This window comes from Peromyscus eremicus, chromosome 7 (genome assembly GCF_949786415.1).
Source record: "Peromyscus eremicus chromosome 7, PerEre_H2_v1, whole genome shotgun sequence".
NCBI lineage: Eukaryota > Metazoa > Chordata > Mammalia > Rodentia > Cricetidae > Peromyscus > Peromyscus eremicus.
In genome coordinates, this window is record NC_081422.1 from 102,969,029 (window position 1) to 102,991,909 (window position 22,881).

At 41.7% G+C, this 22,881-nt stretch overlaps 1 protein-coding gene across 9 annotated transcripts in view; it reads right to left on the bottom strand.

Annotated features, from left to right (window-relative positions):
- The window catches only part of Arih2 (ariadne RBR E3 ubiquitin protein ligase 2), a 51,982-nt gene that overhangs the window by 15,432 nt on the left and 13,669 nt on the right, over positions 1-22,881 (bottom strand). For 7 of the 9 annotated variants that reach the window (XM_059268686.1, XM_059268692.1, XM_059268688.1 and 4 more), the window contains exon 4: positions 2,119-2,186. In XM_059268686.1, the coding sequence (XP_059124669.1) occupies positions 2,119-2,186 (68 nt within the window). Of the gene's footprint in view, positions 1-2,118; positions 2,187-12,099; positions 12,146-22,881 lie in introns of all 9 variants that reach the window. The other 2 variants (XM_059268693.1, XM_059268694.1) reach the window with 1 other exon arrangement.

Genomic DNA, 22,881 nt, shown 5'->3' on the forward strand with positions numbered 1-22,881 from the left:
AAAGATAAATGTCTTCTGATGAGTAGATAGTATAAAATGCAGCCATATTAAATACAAAGCTGAATAATGCACAGCATAACTTTGTTTATAGAGATGTAAAATCATAAAAAGAAACAATTTAAGAATAAAAATATGGGGTGAGGATGGAGCTCAGTTAGTATTTGCTTAGCATACACAAGGTACTGGCGTTGACGCCCTGCATTACATTAACCTTGGTGGCACATATATGTAATTTCAGTACTAGAGACAAGAGGAGCTACCATGTCCAACTAGAAGATTTTTTTCTTTTACCTTTTTTTTATTATTATTAAGAAATTTTCTATTCATTTTACATGCCAACCACAGATCTCCCTCTCCTCCCTCCTCCTGCCCCTAGGAGATATTTTTGATTGTCAAGGACTTGGGGATTTTACTGCTCCTGACTTATATAGTAGGTAAAGCCCAGAGGTGCTGACAAACTTCCTATAGTTCATGCAGTAGCACCACATCCCCAAATAACTATCCACTCCGGTTGGGCCTAGTGGCAGTGACCTGTATTCCCAGGTACTTCAGACACGGGGGCAGGCAGATTACAAGTTAAAGGCCAGCCTGGGCTACAGAGTGGCTTAGGGCACCTAGAGGACTTAGCAAAATCCTATTTCAAAATAAAGAGTAAAACAGGGCTGGGAATACAGCTCAGTGGGAAAGCACTTTCCTAGCATGTTCAGAGTAAAAGGCAGCTGGAGAGATGGCCCAGTGGTTAAGGGCACTGGCAGCTCTTCCAGAGGTCCTGAGTTCAATTCCCAGTACCCACATGGTGGCTCACAACCATGTCTAATGGGATCTGATGCCCTCTTCTGGCATGCAGGTGCATAAGCAGATAGAGCACCATATACATGAATAAATCTTAAAAGAAAAAAAAAGTTAAAGGCATGTGCCATCACATGCAGCCATTTTTCAAGGTTTTTGGGGAGAAAAAAATTGGTCCATTACAGATAGATGATTTGAACTAAATCTGCTCAAAAAAAAAAAAAAAGATTAAAAAAAATATGAAACACCTGTATAGTAGCAAAATACGCTAGCGTTAAAGCTGAAATAGAAGAGTATGTATGCTCCAAGAAAAGGATATTCAATATGATCAAGTGTTTTAGAAGTAATAGTATGCGTGTGCGTGTGTATTAGAGAGAGACAGACAGAAAGAATATACTCCAAAATGTCTATCCACCCAATCACAATGGGTTGGCAGACATTGAAGGAGGCTATGAACAACTTCGTCTCCCTTTCACTGAGATGAAATTGAACATCTTAACATCTTACTCAATATCTTATCTGGCCAGGATCTATGCTAGCTAGTTTTTATCAACCTGACACAAGCTAGAGTCACTGGAGAGAAGCAATTTCATCTTTCCACTGAACATCTTACCTGTCCATGGTACATGCTGACTAGTTTTTATGTCAATTTAACACAAGCTAGAGTCAGAGAGGAGGGAACCTCAACTGAGAAAATGCTTCCATAAGATCAGGCTGCAGGCCTGGCATGGTAGTATACACTTGATCTGAGCATTCAGAGGCAGAGACAGGTGGATTCTTTGGGTTCAAGGCCAGCCTGGTCTACATATTGAGTTCCAAGACAGAGCTATGTAATAGTTGTCTAAAAACAAAAACAAAAGATCAGGCTATAGGCAAGCCTGTAGGGCATTTTCTTAATTAGTGACAGTGAGGGCCCAGCCCATTGTATATGTTGCCACCCCTGAGCTGGTGGTTCTAGGTGCTACAAGAAAGCAAGCTGAGCAAGCCAGAAAATAACACCCCTTCATCGTGGCCTCTGCATTAGTTCTTGCCTTCAGGTCCCTGTCAGGTATGAATATTTGCCTTGGCTTTCCTCAATGGACTGTGATTCAGGATATGTAGCCAAATAAAACCTTTTCTCTCCAAGTTGCTTTCAGTTATGGTGTTTCATCACAGCAATAGAAAAGTAACTAACATACAAGAGTTTTAGAAATACAATACACACACACACACACACACACACACACACACACACACACACACACACTCCAAAATGTCAACAAAATCACAGCAGGTGGGCAAAGAAGGATTCAACAGGCAACTTTATCTTCTTTCCCCTGAACATCTTACCTGTCCAGAATCTCTGAGACTTGCCAGTGGAAATTAACTAATATAAGTTTTGCAACTGAATGAGATACCTGTAAGAAACAACAACAACAACAAAAAAAACGAATTTTAACTGTAGTTTTGCATAGTACACTATAGTTTGAGACTGTATACATCCACCACTATGCTAGGTCCATATTCTTCCTCTTAGCTGCATGCTTTGTCTTAAGTTAAATTTCTTATATTAGTTATTTTATACATCCCTTGTTCTTGGTCTTTGTTTTCATTAATGTTTCCTACAAAAAAAAAAATTAGAAACTCTCACTGGATACTGAACCAAAACCATCCTTTATATAGTAATTAAGGAAGAGATGGGAATGGGGGGTGGGTTGCAGAGGGAAGGCTGGGGGATGGGAGGAGGAAGGAGAGGGGTATCTGTGGTTGGTATGTAAAATGAATAGAAAAATTTCTTAATAATAATAAAAAAAAGTAGTATCTGCCAGGCAGCGGTGGCACATACCTTTAATCTCAGCATTCGGGAGGCAGAGGCAGGGGATCTCTGTGAGTTCAAGGCCAGCCTGGTCTACAGAGTGTGAGATCCAGGACAGGCTCCAAAGCTACACAGAGAAACCCTGTCTCAAACAAACAAACAAAACAAAACAAAAAACCACATGTTATCTGAGCTAGGTGCAGTGACACATGCCTTTAATCCCAGCACTTGGGAGGCAGAGGCAGGCAGATCTCTAGTATACAGAAAGTACCAGGCTAGCTACACAGTGAGACCCTGTCTCAAATAAATAACATTTTAAAAACCAGTTTTGTTATGGCTGTTGTTTTGGTTTTTCAAGACACGGCTTCTCTGTGTAGCTAGACTTGGCTGCCCTGGAACTTGCTCTGTAGACCAGGCTGGCCTCACACTCCGAGATCACCTGCCTCTGTCTCTTAAATTCTGGGACTAAAGGCATGAACAATCACACCCAACTTAAAAGTCATTTTTATTTTTTATTTTATTTTTTTAAAGATTTATTTATTTATTATGTACACAGCATGTATGACTGCAGGCCAGAAGAGGGCACCAGATCTCATTACAGATGGTTGTGAGCCACCATGTGGTTGCTGGGAATTGAACTCAGGACCTTTGGAAGAACAAGCAGTGCTCTTAACCTCTGAGCCATCTCTCCAGCCCCCTAAAAGTAATTTTTAAATCTCTGGATTCACAAAATCCAACAAGCCCCAGTTGCAAAACATTTTAAAAGTTTGTAGACAGTCATTCTGGCTTCTACGTTTTCTGGCCTCTACATAAAAGGTGACAAAAGCTACCAATTCTACTGTAAATCCTTCCTCCCAAGGCATTAAGAGAGGACACATGCACTACTACGTTATTTGTAAAAGATATATAAAAATAACTTAGCCGGGTGGCGGTGGTGCACGCCTTTAATCCTAGCACTCAGGAGGCAGAGCCAGGAGGATCTCTGTGAGTTTGAGGCCAGCCTGGTCTACAGAGCAAGATCCAAGACAGGCACCAAAACCACAAGGAGAAACCTTGTCTCGAAAAACCACAAAAACAACAACAAAAAACTTATATGTCTGAGGAAAATGAGCTTGATAAATAATACATAACAGATCCATGCAATGGACAACAATGTAGTTAGTGGAAAGAGTACTATAGTTATTGAAACAGAAAAGGTTTTACTCTTTTTTGAGAGTGTCTCACACATCCTAAAATGACTTCCTCAGTTCTGGGATTACAGATGTGCAACACCATGTCCAGTTTATGCTCATGGCTTTGTATATGATAGGCAAGCACTCAACCAATAGAGCTATATATACTGCCTGCCCCAGAAGTTTACATTTCACTATTAGGTTAAAGAAGCAAGTCGGAATATAGTGTTTGCTTGTTAGGAGACAGAATACCGTATTAAGTGGAAAGTAAACTAGTTGCAAAACATCTTAAGTGTCAAGACTAGGGTGTGAGCCAAAAGGTTGGGATGTGTTTGGAGGCCTAGATCAGACTTCCCGGAGGAAGCACAGGATAGCATGAGGGTGCTACTGAAAACATGAACGGCCAGTAGATACCTCAGGATACAGACTAACTCTGATACGGGGCTGAGTGCAGCAGCTACCTGTAAGATAGTCCCTACCTGGTTCACAAAGAACTTCAGTAGGGAAGACAGTCACCAACATATGATTCCCCAGCTTTGGAGCTCAAGTCACCCCTGAGACTAAATAAGGCATATCCTAGAACACTATCATTATTCGAGGCCGTTCAATTAGTGAGTGCCTTCTTGTCCCTTAGGCCAAACACATTTGGAGAAAACCAAGGATGCAAGATAGCTGACTTCCCTTGAGGTAGGGTTCTCACTACCCCTTCCGTGAAAAGGAAACCTATGCACACTGTTATTTTCTTACTGAGGCCCGTGGAGACTTTAGGTCAAGATTCTTAAATCACGGATAGTAGTGTCTTTTAACTGTTGCTATAATTCATCTCAATAGACTATTACCAAAAAATGAAGTGATATACTATACTAGTTATTTTAAATTTGAGCAGCTGCATAAATACAGCTATTAGGTACAAATTTTATTTCGTTTTTAGATAAGGTCTCATTATTTAGCCTTGCTTGACCTAAAATCTTCTATGTATAGAAAGCAGAGATCCATCTGTCTCTGCCTTCCAATTACTGACATTTAGGATATGTGCCACCATGGTATGCCACACATTTTTTTTTTAGCCCTTAGAGGTTCTAGATCAGTGGTTTACACACTTCCTAATGCTGCGGGCTCTTTACTACAGCTCCTCGTGTTGTGGTGATCCCCAACCATAAAATTATTTCGCTGCTACTTCATAACTATACTTTGGCTACTGTTATGAGTCATAACATAAGTATCTGTGTTTTCCTGTGAAAGGGCTGACTGAAATCCTAAGTGGTCACAACCCACAGGTTCAGAACCTCTGATCTACAGGAAGCCAGGGGTCAAAGACTCCTGTGGGGAAACACTACAGGGATGGAAGAGCACAAGCAGTGGCAGCACTCTGCGAGAACCTATTTTAAAGGCAGTCTGGGGGGGGGGGGCACTCGAGGGCGGCGGCAGTCTCCACAGAGTAAGGTCATAAGATGAACCGATTTCATTCCTTCAACCCCTCCCTCCACACATCAGTTTTCCCAGAGGAAAGGGTGCCTTCATTGAGGCAGCTTCACTTCCTGACCAGCAACAAACCTTGTTGAGGAATTTACGGCATATCAATGATGAAAAGCAGCCTCAGTTCAAACAGGTGAATTTTCTCACGAATCAATTAGTATCCATACCACTGCTTTTTAGTACTCCAAGAGGGCTGCAATTTACTCCAAACCCTTTAAAAGTCAATTCCCTGCCAGGCGGTGGTGGCGCACACCTTTAGTCCCAGCACTTGGGAGGCAGAGCCATCCTGGTCTACAAAGCGAGATCTAGGACAGGCATCAAAACTACACAGAGAAACCCTGTCTCGAAAAACAAACAAACAAACAAACAAACAAACAAACAAAAGTCAATTCCCCTGGGGGCTGGAGAGACAACTCAACCGTTAAGAGCACTTGTTCTCGTAGAGGACCTTGGTTCCATTCCTGTCACCCAAATAAATGGTGGCTTACAACCACTTATAATTCCAGTTCCAGAGGATTTGACCCCCTCTTCTGACCTCTTAGGGGAACCAGACACACATATGGTGCATATACATACACACAGGCAGAACATGCACACACATAAAAAAAAAACCTAAAAATAAAAAAGTAGTCAATACTTGTACAACTCCCAAGATCTTCTAGTACACATTCACTCTCTTTGGCTGAAGAGGCGCTCTTGCCAGGTATGCTGGCACACACCTTTCATCCCAGTGCTTTGGGGGCAAATGATGGTGGATCTCTTGTGAGTGCCAGGCAGTCTACATAGCAAGTTCTAGAACAGCCAGGGCTACATAGTGAGAGCATGAAAGGAAAGAAAATGAGAGACCACACATTTACTTTGTTTTTCAAGACAAGGTTTCTCTGTGTAGTCCTGGCTTTACTGGAACTAACTCTGTAGACCAGGTGGGCCTCAAAACCCAGAGATCCACCTGCCTCTGCCTCTCAAGTGCTGAGGTTAAAGGAGTGTGCCACCAAGAGTTTGGCCATTTCATAAAAAGTTAAACATACACTTACCATGTGACCCAGCAATCCTGACCCTAAATATCTATATCAAGAGAAGTGAAAGCAATGTCCACATTAAATCTAGTGCATGGATGATTATAGCAACAGTTTATAAAAGTCAAAAGTCAGAAACAGCCTAAATGCCTATAAATTAATAATAAATGGACACATAAGCAAAATGTGTTATCTACACTATGAAAATCATTATTTAGCAATAAAGGAAACCCATTAATGGCATATAAAAAAGACGAACCTTAAAAACACCACAATGATAGAATCAGGTAACAAAAGACTACATATGTGATTTGATTTACATGAAATTTCTAAAAAGAGGCAAAAATTGCAGAGAAAAACAGTTGCTTGGGGCTATATGTGGGGACCGATTGCAGACACAAGGAACTTTTGGAGTGATGGAGAAACCCTGTCTGGAAAAAAAAAACAAGGAAACAAAAAACCTGATTGGGCCCCTGACATGTGTTTTAAAGATTTATTTATTTACTATTTACTATGTATACAGCATGTATGACTGCAGGCCAGAAGAGGGCACCAGGTCTCATTATAGATGGTTGTGAGCCACCATGTGGTTGCTGGGAATTGAACTCAGGACCTCTGGAAGAGCAGTCAGTGCTCTTAACCTCTGAGCCATCTCTCCAGCCCGACATGTGTTTTAAAGTGACTGGTCACGACGCAAGCTTCACGAACTGAAGTCAATCCATGGAAACCATGGTAGAAAGAACTGACTCTTGTAAGCTGTCCTCAAATCTCATAGGCACACTCACACATATTCACACACAATAATAAATAAAACTGGGAGAGATGTTCAGGGAAAGAATAAGACAAACCCACATGCTTCAAATTTCTCAAATGAAGTTTGAAGACGGACCTTACTGGCAACTGTGGAACTAGAAACTACTCCTACTGTTAATCCCTATCCAGGAAAAAGAGGACCTGGTCAGCAGGCTGCTACCTCAGAACATGATATTAAACATCCCCACAGCACAGCCCACAGAACCATGTCTAGCTGCTTAATAATTTTCTTTTTTTTTGAGACAGGGTTTCTCTGTGTAGCCTTGGCTGTCCCAGAACTCACTCTGTAGACTAGGCTGGCCTCAAACTCAGAGATCTCTGAGTTTGCCTCTGCCTCCCGAGTGCTGGGATTAAGGGTGTGAGCCACCTCCATTGACCAATGTTTAATAATTTAATACCTGGCTGTGACTACTTACTTTTTAAAAAAAAAAAAAAAAAATTTTATGTATGAGTGCTTTGCATGTATACCTGCAGGCCAGAAGAGGGCATCAGATCCTATTATAAGATGGTCATGAGCCACCATGTGGTTGCTGGGAATTGAACTCAGGACTTCTGGAAGAGCAGCCAGTGCTCTTAACCCCTGAGCCATCTCTCCAGACCCATGACTACTTACTTTTAGGATCATGGCTAGTTACACTGAATAGACAGCAGAAATCTACTGTGCCTTACTGGGTACTTGGGTGGCTACAGTGATGATGTATGTGGAACTGCTAATGTTCGAGCTGCAGGTGATAAGACAGCAACATGCACTTTAGAGAAGTTGTCAGAGACAAGGACAGATACAAGGAAAGATTAGGACTTCCTCCAAAGACAGTGGTTATCGTCCCATGCAGACAGGGCTAAATAAAACCGTTCCACCACTAAAACAAGCTTGCTGTTTAAGAGGACAATGTCAGCATTCACACAGTAGACCAAAGAAAAAGAAAGCCTCATCAAAGCAGAGTGGGCTGCTTTTACATTCGGCTCCATCTAAATGTTCCTACGGTATACAAGTCTCCTTTGCCTTTGTCATGCACGTCTATGTTCATTCTTTTTAATTTTTGCTAGAGTATCCACTATTCCAAAGAATTAGAGCATATATCACCCCCAGGATCAATAAATGTGGTCCTGGCCCACTCAGTAACAGCTAAGCGGAATTACCATTACAAACACATTTTACTTTTCCATGGCATTCAAAAAGGAACTTGCATTTCTATACCTTGATAAGAAAAATACATTTATGTACTTTATCAATTTATATATTTGTCTGGTTTTCTGAGACAGGGTCTATGTAGACCAGACTGGCCTTGAATCCAGATCCTCTGGTATTAAAGGTATATGCCACCACACTTGGCCTAGTTTTGGTTATTTGGAGACAAAGTCTTAGTGTCTACTCTAAAGCTCCTTTGAACTCATGGAGCTTCTCCATCAACCTTCTAGATACTGGTATGTATTACAGGCACCTCATACTGCATCCTCAAAATTCAAACTCTCCCTCAGAATTTGGTTTAAAGCACTGATTTTTATTTTTCTAAAAGTTTGGCTGGGCATGATGGTGCATGCCTTCAATCCCTGCACTGGACAGGCAGAGACAGACCTCTGAGTTTGTGACCAACCTGGTCTACATATTGAGTTCCAAGACAGCCAGGACGCCATAGCAAGGAGGAGAGCAATGGCCTGGACAAGCACAACTGACGACCACGACCACCACCACAACCACCACCGCCACCGGGACTGGAAACATGGTTCAGTGGGTAAGAGCAGGGGACCCAAGTTTAATTTACAGCACCACACGGTAGGTTCACAACTGTCTCTAACTCGAGTTCCCTTGGGAAACTGGCACACACGTGGAGGTCAGAAGACAATTTGTGAAGTCAGTTATCTGCTTTTACTTCTCTCTCTCTCTTTCTTTTTTAAAACATGGACTCACAACGTAGCCCTGACTATCCTGGAACTCACTATGTAGACATGTTTGCCTCTCACAGAGATCCACCAGCCTCTGCCTTCCAAGTGCTGCACCAGAAAGTCCAGTTATTTGTACTTTAAAGTCAGTTCCAGGAATCAAACTTTGGTTGTGGTCAGGCTCATGTACCTAAGCATCTTTACAAAATGGCAATCTTGCCAGTCCTGTTTTTTGTAACTGGAGTTACAAAGGGTTGTTGAGAACTCAATCCGGATCTCTAGAAGGGCATCCTGGGCTCTTAACAACTGAGTCAACTCTCCAGCCCCTGTTTGTTTGTGACATAACATTTGTTATACAGTTCTGCCTTATGGCAAGACTAGAAATTGATACGTAGACTGGCTGGCCTTGAATGTAAGTTGATTCTTCTGGCTCTACCGCGTGAGTGCTAGATTATAGGTGTATGCCACCATACCTAGCTAGAATTTTAACTATTTTTGTTTTGTTTTGTTTTGTTTTTAGAGACAGAGTTTCTCTGTGTAGCTTTGTGCCTTTCCTGGAACTCACTCTGTAGCCCAGGCTGGCCTTGAACTCAGAGATCTGCCTGCCTCTGCCTCCCGCGTGCTGGGATTAAAGGCGTGCGCCACCACTGCCTGGTTCAGCCACTAGTTCTTACCTCTACGAAATCCTCAGACTCAACAGAGTGAGTTCCTGTTTCTTCACACCTTATATACCTTTCTGTGTCCTGCCATATTACTTCCTGGGATTAAAGGAATGTGTCACCACTGCCTGGCTGTTTCTCTCATCTAGCGCGGTGTGGCCTTGAACTCACAGAGGTCCAGATGGATCTCTGTTTCCCAAGTGATAGGATTAAAGGTGTATGCCACCACTGTCGGGCCTCTATGTCTAATCTAGTGGCTGGCTCTGTCCTCTGATCCCTAGGCAAGTTTATTAAGGTACACAATATATCACTATAATAGGCAAGAGTTCAGTGGAGAAAGTGCTTGCCAAACAAGTATGAAGACCAGAGCTTGGATCCTCGGCGCCCTTTTAAGCACAGAGCAGGTTTCGTAGCCTACCTGTACTCCCAGCATGCTCAAGAGGCCCACAGATGGTATCCTTAGGGCACACTGACTATCAAACTCTGGGTTCAAAGACCCTAACTCCCTATATAAGGTGTAGAGTCATTGGGAAGAATAACTGGACCTCTTGTCTCCACAGGAATGTGTGCGCGCACACACACACCCCCACACCCACCCATGTCTGTCCATATACACTTCGAACATGCATGCATACATGAACATACCACAAATGAGAAAAAAAATGTAAAAAGGGTGGATATACCCTCAATTTTATGGGTGACCTGAAGAACCTTTTATAGGATCAAAGATGGGGTTAGAGCGGAAATCAGGTACAGTCCATCTTTCCTGCCTTTCTTCCCTTTTTTGCTGACCCTCAATACTATAACAAGATGGATCAGATATTGATAGGGACCTTTCCAGCCAGTGTGAAGGAAGTGAGCTCACTTGTGTTGTCATTTACCATACACAATACTCTACATTACCTACCATATACAATACTCTACATTACCTACCATACACAATACTCTACATTACCTATAGCCTCAATCCAATACAGCATCTCCAGATCTTTATTTCAGAAAACATATAGCTACACATGTCAAAAAGGATTGTTTCTGAGCATCAGTACTTCAGCAAGGAAACAGGCAAACATCTATCATCCTTTATACTCTGTGTCTGTAAAGGAAATTGAAAGGATAGCTCCTTAACACAGGCTCAATTATGTCCAGCAACAGGAGAGTCAAGTTTTCCATTCTGATTTTAAAGAACTGGTAAACATGCCACTCAATTTTATTCCTGCTTCACAAGCAAGGTTAAGGAATAAAGAGCAGAGACCACAATATTTAGTATTTAGGTATATAACATTAAGATTTCCTCACTAAGATGTAATGACATCTATACAAATACTTCAGTTGCTATTACCAGCAAGTGGTTCCAAACATAATTAGTAAAATGTTCTAGAGCAGTGGTTCTCAACCTTCCTAATGCTATGATGCCTTAATACAGTTACTCATTTGTGGTGACCCCCCAACCATAAAATGTGGCCTTTTATGGAGAAAGTTTGTTACTGGGAGTGGGCTTTGTGCTCTCAAAAAGCCCATTCCAAGTCAAATGTCTCTCTTCCTGTGGCCTATGGATCAGGATGTAGAACTCTCGGCTAGTCTGCCAGCATCATGTCTGCCTGAATACCGCCATGCTTCCCACCTTGATGACAATTGGACTAAACCTCTGAAACTGTAAGCCAGTCCCCAGTTAAATGTTTTCTTTTATAGGAGTTGACATAGTCATGTGGTCTCTTCCAGCAATAGAAGAGGGACTAAGACAGTAACACTACTGTCAGCAAAGCTTCAGTTCAGAGCTTTGTTGATTTGGATTCTGGGCATAGAAACTCTGTGACTTGCTGCCCTGTTCTGGGTTTCCATTTTATTCACTGTATTTTTACCACTAGGTTCTTAACAGAGAGAATGCTTTAGTGAAATTATTTTTCAATCACAAATTCCAAGTCCACCTCAAGTCTGTTAGTAAACAACACACAAATTTCTTTCCTAGCTCCCACCACGTCCCAACCTCCTCAAAAATTCAAGCAAGTCGTTATTAAAATTTTAGTTCCTTGAGTAAACATCTGTATCCCTTGCCTATAATGAACTAAAAATTCCAAGGAAGAGAAAGCTTGCTCCTTAAGGAAATTGAAAGCACAAGGACATTCAAGACCTCTCTCATAAGAGCCAAGTGTCTTTGGAATAAATTTTTAAAGGAAATTCTTGAAGTTGAGAAGTATTAGCTGACATCCTAGGGCACTCAGATAGGATATGTTTAGTATTCAAAGTATTAATGTATAGAACATACTAGTTTTAAGGAGGAATCAAGGCACACACTGAGTCATTTCTGCTCCTGACAATACCTCAAGAAAATCCATGACCATGATCAGCTGCTTCTTCCTTTCCTAGTTACCTATACCTGTTCTAACTGTCTATCCTCAAAGATAAGTAGGCATCAAAAGTTGCAATTAAAAATTTTCCCCGAGAAAAGATCAATCCAGCAGCCCACCATAACTGTCACCAGCCCTTCCCACACTTACCAGTGCCATAGGGAGGATGCAGCCGATGGCAGTGAGCATCAACGGCCTGAAAAAATACAGGTGGTAGTTTCAATTTTTATTTAAAATTCTTACTTGCCAACTGCCTGAAATCTTTTAAGGCTACACCAGTAGGTCTTCATGCCTCATCCAGTTAAACCACTTTGTGGTCCAATCACATTTGTTAACAAAACAAAAGTAGTCACTAAACAGCCAAGATGAAGAAAAGGTGAGCCAGCTTCTGGACCTGGGGTAGAAAGGGAAAACTAATTTAAAAGATCAAGATGAATGGACGTGGGTCTTAGGTGAGTGGAAAAACAGGAGGGAGATAAAGTAATAAAGGGGTAAGAGAAGAAGCAAGGTTAAGGTAGAGACAAAGGAAATGAACAGCAGCCTAGCATAAGGCGAGTCCGCACAAGTAGTGGCAGTGGTGTCCCACTGACTACAGGCAAGGCTCAGCCACGAGTCTACTGAAGTTCCCCCATACTGCTCACCTACATACTCTCAGCTGGTAAAAGGTCAGTTCTCAGGCTGACAACTGCTCCCATTCACTTTTCTTTACAAATCCATCGAGAGAACTTGTAACTAACTGGGGCATCCGCATGTAAACATGCTTTCAAAATCCAATAATACACACAAATTTGAAGATTGCTAACTGGTCTAAGCGAATTCATTCCTAACAACTATGGTCTCTATTCATTTAAATCAACACAAAAAACAAACAAACAAACCAAACCTCCAAAGATTTCACTCAAAAAGATTTATGCAAAATATGAGAAAATAGGAAAGTTACTATTCTTTTACTATGAGATTTTTGTTTTTTAAGACAGGGTCTTATGTAGCCCAGGCTGGCCTCTTGCTCTATAGCAATGATGACCTTGAACTACTGATACTCCTGCCTCCAGCGCCCAAGTGCTGAGATTATAGGTGTGCATCACCAGTCCTAGTTTATGTGATGCTGAGGATCAAATTGAGGGATTTGTGCATGTCAGCTGAGTAGTCCACTAACTGAACTACGTCCCTAACCTTGAGGGCATTTTCTAGAATTATTAACAATTCCTAACATTTACGAAAGTGAACACTGAAGTTATTCATTACCCTGCTCTATCATCAACTTGTGACTAGGCCCACTGTGTCTCCATTATAACCCTGCTCCTACCCTCCAGATTACTTCGAAACAAATGCCCATGAGTTTATTTTTTTAGGGTTCATTCAACTGAAAAATTCCTGACAACTTAGTACAAGGTGGGCTGCAGCTCCTTCTAAGATTCTGACAGCTTTCTGAGGAATAGCATATACAACAGCTGCCATTTCAGCACATGAAGGTCATGTCCAGCAACCACAGTAAAAAGAACTGTACATGGTGTCTGTAGAAAATGAACCGAACATAGGACTAAACACTTGAGTCTGCTCTTGTAACCACAATCCACCTTATCAAAAAATGACTCTTTCAGCTAGCTAAGGTAGAGCATACCAAATACTAACCAGCTAGCCACACCATCCCTTTGCCCTCTTCTCCAGAGAGGATGCCCAAAGGCTTACATATTCTACTGCCTTAGCAATCAATCTCCTTTGCTAGGCTCAAGTCACACAATCTTTTACTGTTACAGTAAACTTTGTAAACAGGAAGAAACAGAACTGATGCTCTTTTAAAGCAGTGTAGCCCCTACCCTCTTTAAATGTTTCCTTTTCTGCCATACCTAAGCACCCACAACAAGGGGCCAGAACTGCTCCCAGGCTATTACCACCAACCTGTTGTGGTTAACTCTACTAACTATAAACCTGTATCCTATTGAATGCAAGAAATCTCCAGGTCCTTCCCAGCACTTAGTTACCCAGCTGGTGAGACCAAATACTGCCCCTCTGAGGACAGTAAGAATGGACGGTGCACTGGATGGTCTAATATCAACTTGATACACAAACTAGAGTTATCTGAAAGGAGGTAATTTTAATTAAGAAAATGCCTCCATTAGATCTCGCTGTATAACATTTTCTTTTCTTCTGTTTTTTTTTTTTTTTTTTTTTGGTTTTTTGTTTTGTTTTTCGAGACAGGGTTTCTCTGTGTAGTATTGGTGCCTGTCCTGGATCTCGCTCTGTAGACCAGGCTGGCCTCGAACTCACAGAGATCCGCCTGGCTCTGCCTCCCAAGTGCTGGGATTAAAGGCATGCGCCACCTTGAGTCTTACTTAGTGATTGATGGGGGAGGGCCCAGCCCATTGTGGGTGGTTCCATCCCTGGGCTGGTGGTCCTAACTTTTATGAGAAAGCAGCGGGAGCAAGCTCGTAAGTAGCACTCCTCCATGGCTTCTGCATCAGCTCTGCGTCCAGATTCCTTTACTGACTTCCTTTGATGATGAACAGTGATATGTGAGTGTAGGCCAAATAAACCCTTTCCTCCCCAACTTGCTTTTTGGTCAGTGTTTTGTCACAGGAATAGTAATCCTAACTAAGACAGATGGAGAGCTGACAACCCCAGAAAGTTTCAAGAAGGCAAAAATCAGTGAGAGGACAACAGGAAGGAGTCATGTAGGCTGGAGTCAAAAAAGCCACTTAAATTTTCCAACAGCATAAGTTAATCAGAAGCATTTGCAGTGGATCTACCATTGCAGAAGTAGAAATATGGGAAAGATTATGATCAAGATATAATGTTTGGAAAAAATTAACCAGAAATATGAAGCAAAAGTAGAAAGACTACTATTTAAGCCTCTTCTCTCACTATTTTTTTTAAAAAAAGAAAGAAAGTGGGCAAAGAATTAAAAGCTTGAAATTATCTTAAGGTAGAAGTCAAACTATTTCCATTGCCTTCTCTTTCAGCATCTATCTGAACATTCAAACAACAGAAGATGGTTAAGAATGTAGCTTAGTTGGTAGAGTGCTTGCTTAGTGTGCTAGACACCCTGGGTTCAATTCTCAGGCATGCATAATACCAGGTACGGTACGGTACACGCCTGTACTTCTAGCATTCGGGAAGTAGAGGCAGAAGAATACGAAGTTCAACACTACCGTAGCTGCTTAAGTTTGAATCCAGCCTGGGCTACAAGACCTTCTGCCTAAAACAAAACCTACAAAAGACATTCAGCAAGTGTTCACTGAAAAATTTTTTAGGCAGTCACTACCAACAGACCTGAGGTTCAGTTGAGTCTGTCCCTTTTTGACTCAGAAGATGTTACTTTTTTTTCTTCTTCTTTCTGTGTTTCTTCAAATGGTGGCCAAATCTAAGGATGATACTTTGGGCTTCCTTACTCGTCTCTCAAGCCTTACCCAACTCTCTGCCATGTGGCTGATCTTTGTGATGTCTTAACTCCCAAATATTCCAGGCATGATCTCTAGGCTACATATTAATATTATTCTCCTCTGAAACCTCTTGAGCCCAGCCCCAGTCAAAATCACCCTCAGTACCACTGTCTTCCATGTTCCTACTAGTATGGTCCATTAAACCCTACTTAAAGTCTCCAATTTCTTTTCTAGTCCAAAGTCCCAAATTATTCCATATTCCCCAGGCAAAAACATGGTCAGGCCTATCACAACAATTCCCCAGCTCCTGGTACCAATCCCTGCCCCCCCAAGACAGAGTTTCTGTGTAGCTTTGGTGCCTGTCCTGGAACTCACTCTGTAGCCCAGGCTGGCCTCAAACTCACAGAGATCTGCCTGGCTCTGCCTCCTAAGTGCTGGGATTAAAAGTGTGCACCACCACTGCCCGGCCTTTTAAATTTAATTTTTTAAAAGATTTATTTATTTTATGTATATGGTGCTCTATCTGCATATACACCTGCATGCCAGAAGACGGCATCAAATCCCATTATAGATGGCTGTGAGCCACCATGTGGTTGCTGGAAATTGAACCCAGGACCTCTGGAAGAGAAGCCAGTGATGTTAACCACTTAGCCATCTCACCAGCCCACCAAGTTCTATCTTAGTTTGGCTTTTATTGCTGTGAAGAGACACTATGACTACAGCAACTCTTATAAAGGCAAATATTTTATTGGGGCTGGCTTATAGTTAAGAGGTTTAGTCCACTGTCATTATTATGGGAAGCATGGCAGCACAAAAGGCAGACACGGGACTGGAGAGCTCTATTTCTGGATCAGCAGGCAGCAAGAACAAAGCCAGTAGGCCTGGCTTAAGTTTCTGAAACCTCAAAGACCACCTCCAGTAACACACTTCCTCCAATAAGGCCACCTGTCCTAATCCTTTCAAATAATGCCACTACCTATAAGCCTATGGAGGCCATTTTTATTCAAACCAACATGGCCTCCCAAGTGCTGGAATGACAGATGTGTGCCACCATGGCAAACTTTGGGTCATGTGTAATTTTTCTGCTTTACATGAGAAGTCTAACTGTCCCCACATCCCTGTTGTAATAGTCCATAGATCACTTCACATATCCTGTTTGCCAGGTTCTTCATTTAATGGGATGCCACCTTGCTCCTATTCTTAAAGAAGTTTCTACTGACAGCTGGAGTGACAGATCAGCAGTAAGAGCACTAGCTGTTCTTCCAGAAGACCCAGCTTTGATTCCCAGCACTCCTATGGTGGCTCACAACTATCTCTAACTCCAGTCTCAGGAGACTCAACTCAACGCTCTCTTCTGGCCTCCGTGGGCAACAGATACATAGTGCACATACTTAACATGGAAATCAAACACCTAGACACATAAAATTAAAATTTTTCTTATTTTGTTTTTCAAGACAGGTTTTCTCTGTGTGTAGCTCTGGTTGTCCAGGAAATTAACCTGTAGACCAGGCTGGCCTCAAACTCACAGGTATCTGCCTGCCTCTGTCTCCCAAGTACTGAGATTAAAGGTGTGGGCCACCACTGCTTGGCTTAAAAGAGTATTCTTAAAAAGTTTCTATTGGGCCGGGCAGTGGTGGCGCACGCCTTTAATCCCAGCACTCAGGAGGCAGAGGCAGGCGGATCTCTGTGAGTTCGAGGCCAGCCTGGTCTATAGAGCAAGATCCAGGAAAGGCGCAAAGCTACACAGAGAAACCCTGTCTTGAAAAACCAAAAAAAGGAGAAAAAAAAAAGTTTCTACTGGATCTTCCAACACTACTAAGTGCTGGAATTATCCAGGCTGGTGCCACAACCCCTGGTTTTATGTGGTGTGGGGGACTGAACTGAACTGAACCTAGCGCTTTGTGCATGCTAAGGCAAACACTCCACACAGAATACCTTCCTCCCCACCCCATGTCAACACAGTTATAGGAAAGATTTGGAGGCTAGATGACACTTGTCTATGATCTCAGCATTTAGAAAGCTGAGGCAAGAGGCTCACCTTGAATTTGAGCCAAAGCTTCATACAAGACTGTGTCTCTGAAGAGGAGTACGAAGATGTAGGTTGTTTCATTATAGTATCATTAAAATGCAAAACAGAAGCCAGGTGGTGGTAGTCCACACCTTTAATCCCAGCACTTGGGAGGCAGAGGCAGGAAGATCTCTGTGAGTTCGAGGCCACTCTGGTCTACAGAGTAAGTTCCAGGACAGCCAAGGCTACACAGAGAAACCCTATCTCAAACAACAACAAAAAAGATTCAAAACACATAAAAGATTCTTAATTTTAATTATGTGTATATGGGTGTGTGCATGTGCGTGTATGTGTGTATGTGTGTGTATATGTATGTATATGTATGTGCATATGTGTGCAGGTGGACCTGAGTTACAGGTGGCTGTAAACTGTCTAATGGAGGTGCCAGAACCTGAACTAGGGCCCTCTGCAAGGACAGTACTAGCTAGCTCTTAACTACTGACTACAGGTATCATTTGCCATCTTTCCAGTTACTATAAAAAGAACATAAGAAAGAACTCACTTGTATCTTGACAAAGTAATAAGTAGTTACATTTAGACATCAAAAATATCACAAAACGAGACAGCAAGATGGTTCAGTGGGTGAAGGGCACTTTCCACCAAACCTGATGAATTGAGTTTAATACCCAGGCCCCACATATTAGAAAGAAAGAAGCCATTCTTTGTCTACTGACCTCAATACCTGTGTCATGAGCACACACACAAACAAAAGTAATACAAAATATTAAAGGAAGTCTAGCCAACTTGTAAGAATAATTGGTGCAGTCCACAGCAAACTCCCATTGACTACAAAATCTGTACATTCTGAATGCTGACAATACCGTATTCAGCAGCTAATGCATGCAACTTCTCCTGTCTCACTCCAGTAATTTGAATCATTTCACCTTAAAAAAAAAAATCTTACATAAATATAACATTAATAAGGCCTGGACCTCACTCCTGAAGATTCTATTCAATTATGACTTTAGTTTCAAGTTCCTACTGCCAAAACTAATTCTGATATGTACCATAAGCTGGAAACCATGGTCTGTTATATCATCTCTACCTATCACCTGGATTTATGCAAAAACAAACCTTTTGACAAGTATATTCTGTTTACAAATAAGAACATACAAAAGTACAGCTTCCAGCACTGGGTGTTTTCATGTTTTCACTTCGTTGGTTTTTGTTTTGTTTTGTTTTTTGGATAGGGTATCTCTACATAGTCACTGAGGTCCGGAAATCATTTTGTAGACCTCGCTGGCTTCAAACTCAGAGATCCGCTTGCCTCTGCCTCCCAAGTACTGGGATTAAAGGCATGTACCACACACCCAGCTTAATTTTTCAGTTTGTGCATTTATCAACCTTAGTCATAGGTATCATCAATAAGCAATATTTGTACTTAAAGACTATAATACAGCCGGGCGGTGGTGGCGGCGCACGCCTTTAATCCCAGCACTCAGGAGGTAGAGCCAAGCGGATCTCTGTGAGTTCGAGGCCAGCCTGGGCTACCAAGTGAGTTCTAGGAAAGGCACAAAGCTACACAGAGAAACCCTGTCTCCAAAAACCAAAAAAAAAAAAAAAAAAAAAAAAAAAAGACTATAATACAACCAAGCTATTTATATATTTATTTATTTTTAAGGCAGAGTCTCACTATGTAACTTTGGCTGTCCTGGAACTCAGAAATCCACCTGCTTCGGCCTCAGGAGTCCTGGGATTAAAGGCATTTTTATTAGGCATTGACATGTAAAGAAAAACTGGATCTTATGCCCTGTGGTGGTGGTGGTGGTGGTGCAGGCCTTTAATCCCAGTACTTAGGAGGCAGAATTCTGAGTTTTAGGCCATGATCTATTCAGTGAATTCTAGGTCAGCCAAGGCTACACAGTGAAACTATGCTGGATAGTTATCTAAAAGGAGGGAACATCAATTAAGAAAATGCCTCCATAAGATAGAGCTATAGGTCATTTTCTTAATTAGTGATCGATGGGAGAGGGCCCAGCCCATTGTGGGTGGTTCCATCCCTGGGCTGAAGGTCCTAGGTTCTACTAGAAAGCAGGTGGAGCAAGCCAGTAAGCAGCACCTCTTCATGGCGTCTGCATCAGCCCCTGCCTTCAGGTTCCTGTCCTGACTTCCTTCAATGACGGACTAGAAGCCAAATAAACACTTTCCTCCCCAACTTGCATTTTTTTGGTCATGGTGTTACATTACAGCAACAGAAACCCTAACTAGGACAGAGACCTAGTGAGATGCTGTCTTAAAAAGCAAAAAACAGTGGAAAGAAACACCCAGTATTAACCTCTACCCTTCATGCATGCACTCAAAGTCAGATGTGGTGGCTCATGCATATAATACTAACTACACTTAGGAGATCAAGGTGGGAAGATTGTCATGAATTCAAGATTGGCCTGAGCTACATAGTAAGTTCTAAGCTACCCAGAGCTAATCCTAGCACTCAGGCAGGGGCAGGCGGATCTCTGTGAATTTGAGGCCAGCCTGGTCTACAGAGCGAGATCCAGGATAGGCACCCAAACTACACAGAGAAACCTTGTCTCGAGAAACCAAAACAAATAAACAAACAAATAAATAAGTAAATAAATGAGAAGTGTGGGTGGCGGGGAGGCAGTTGATATGATAGTTCCACTGGTAAAGGCCCCTGCTGCCAAGTCTGATGATGTGAGTTCAAAATGAGACCTGTCCTGAAAGCTGTCCACTGACTTCCATGAGCACCATGTTGCACCCCCCACTCCCATGCACATTAAATAATCAATTGTTTTAAAAAGAAGGGAGAGGGAAAGAAAAGAGTAAAGAAGTTGTTTGTTAGTCATCTCTCCCAGATAGAGACATTTTGCACACAGCTAGCTCTGTTCTATTTCCACACACATTCTTATCCCATTTGTACTTCTCCACTAAGGTTAGAACATGGGGTTATCACTGTAAAGATGTGTGTTTATAAAGATTTGTAATACTTCACAGAAAAGAGGCAGACCTCATGTCTCTGTGCAGTTTAAGTAGTAATGCTCAGAAGACAGCAGTTCAGAAGGAACAGGAGAAGCGTCCTGCTTTTTTAATCTGTACTTTGTTCAATCTTTCCTATTTCTTCCTCTTTTTGGATGGACAACTTAAATCTCTCAAGTTTTTCTTAGACTAATAGATAAAGTAGAATATAAGCAACCAATCGGGAACATACGTCAGAAGAAAATCAAGTCTGTCTTGGTAACAAGGATCCCCACATGAACTCAGCACTTTGTCAGGTGGTGTCAACAGAAGCAGGGGACCAAACAAACAGCACAACAGTCAATCAAAGCCCCGAGGAACAGGTACCTTGTCCTCTGTCCTCTCCTGGCCCCTGCCCAAAAAAAATCAATTGTTTTTATTTTGTTTTAGTGGGCCCCAGAAGGCGGCACAAGGCGTTCTAGCTTTACAAGGGGACAACCCAACAGCATCTGCACAATCAGATGCACCAATCTGCAAATGCTGCCAGGAAATCTCAGTGTAATCCCACCACAGGACCCCAACATGTACAATCCTGAGGATGTTTTAATTTTTTTTTCCTTTTTTTTGTTTTTCGAGACAGGGTTTCTCTGTGTAGTTTTGGTACCTGTCCTGGATCTCACTCTGTAGACCAGGCTGTCCTCAAACTCATAGTGATCCGCCTGACTCTGCCTCTTGAGTGTGGAGATTAAAGGCATAGGCCACTGCCGCCCAGCAATTTTTTGTTTTCTCGAGACAGGGTTTCTCGTGTAGCCCTGGCTGTCCTGGAGCTCACTAAGAAGACCAGGTTGGCCTTGAACTCACGGAGATCCTACTGCCTCTGCCTCAGAAATGCTGTGAGAATACATTTTCACGGAACCACAGCCACCATGCAAACATTTTCATTGGTCCAGTCCCACCCCCCACTGATGACAAAGCAATGTTTATTAAATACTTATGTGCCAATCACATTTAATGGTGTGGAGGAGCTATTACAAACTAAAGCTTAGCAATTTTGAGGGACTTGAGTGGGGTCACATTATAGTAAATGGCAGAAAAGAACACAATCATATGACCACTCACCCAGGCTATGGACAAAGCCTAAGAGACTTAAGACTACATCCATGAAGATGCTCACAGCAATACAACCAGTCTCTTAAAAACAGTAACAGACCAAGTACTCACCCAAATGTCTGGTGGAGGATATCTGAAGCAAATTATGGTTCAAGAACAAGATAGTATGCTATACAGGCATTTAGAGTAACTGTAAGGACAAAGTTAAAAGCATGGAAACATTTGAAATATGTGTGCTAAGAAAGCAGAGCACACCTTTACATATAATGCATGTGTGTGTATACGATTTCTAGAATGTAACGTCCACAAGAAATTTTTATCTATTTGTTCAGGGCTATCTGCAGGTATTAAATACATAATGGCTGAATAAATGAATTACAGCAAAGTAATCTATATGGAACAGGAGCTGAGAGATGACAAGCAAAGAAGAAAACTGTTATTTGTTAATGGAATCATGAATAGTATTCTTTAATACTGTAGTTAATTCCCTAAAAGTAAAATTTTGTATATAAACAAGTTCAGGATCGGAACATGGGATGTTGTCCTTGTTCACACAGTTTCCAGTTTCTAAGACAAACAAAAAGCACAAGACTAACACGGGAAGCTGCCCCACAATGGGATAGAGAGCTTCTTTTCTGAAGGACAGTGAACATGGTGGCCTGTGATGCCAGGAACACAGCAATTACAATAACCTTTCTGAGGTAGCAAGAAAGTGACAACTTCCAACATGTTGCATTTTGGCAAATCCCAATGTCATGTTGGACATTTCTCACCTCCCTTTAAAAATACATATATCAGTAAAACATACAAGATTTTCAGCTTAAAACCACGAATAAGTCAACATACTGGTCATCTATCTGAAACACAAGATTTATTCTATAGTCTATACTTAAATACAAGCATTCAAAGAAACCTGATACCAAGTCTAACAAAAATCAGATGGCTTCCTATGAATATTCAGTGTTACCAGGCTCAAGTTGAAAACATTCCCAATCAGTAACAAGTAAAATAACAGAAGAAAAAAATGAGTATAAAGATAATAAAAATATAATGTCTTAAAATACAACTATTCCAGAATAAAAGAAAGTCAATTTAGTAATTAAGTCTTCAGATATTATCCATATATCTGGTGTCACCTAAGAAATTATCAATGACTTGGGCGACAAAAGCATAGACCCAGGTTGTCTTCAACACAACCCTACAAAGACTTCTGTATATAAAGTCAGAAGCCCTAAAAACTCATCCTTTACCCACAAATGGAAAAAAAAAAATGACCCAGAGGAAGAGTTTAACATGATCTTTACCTACATACTCCCGAAAAGCAAACACTAGATTTTAAAATACATTTAAGCAAAAGAGAGAGGGGCTGGAGCAATGGCTCAGTGGCTAAGGTCACTGACTGTTCTTCCAGAGGTCCTGAGTTCAATTCCCAGCAACCACATGGTGGCTCACAACCATCTC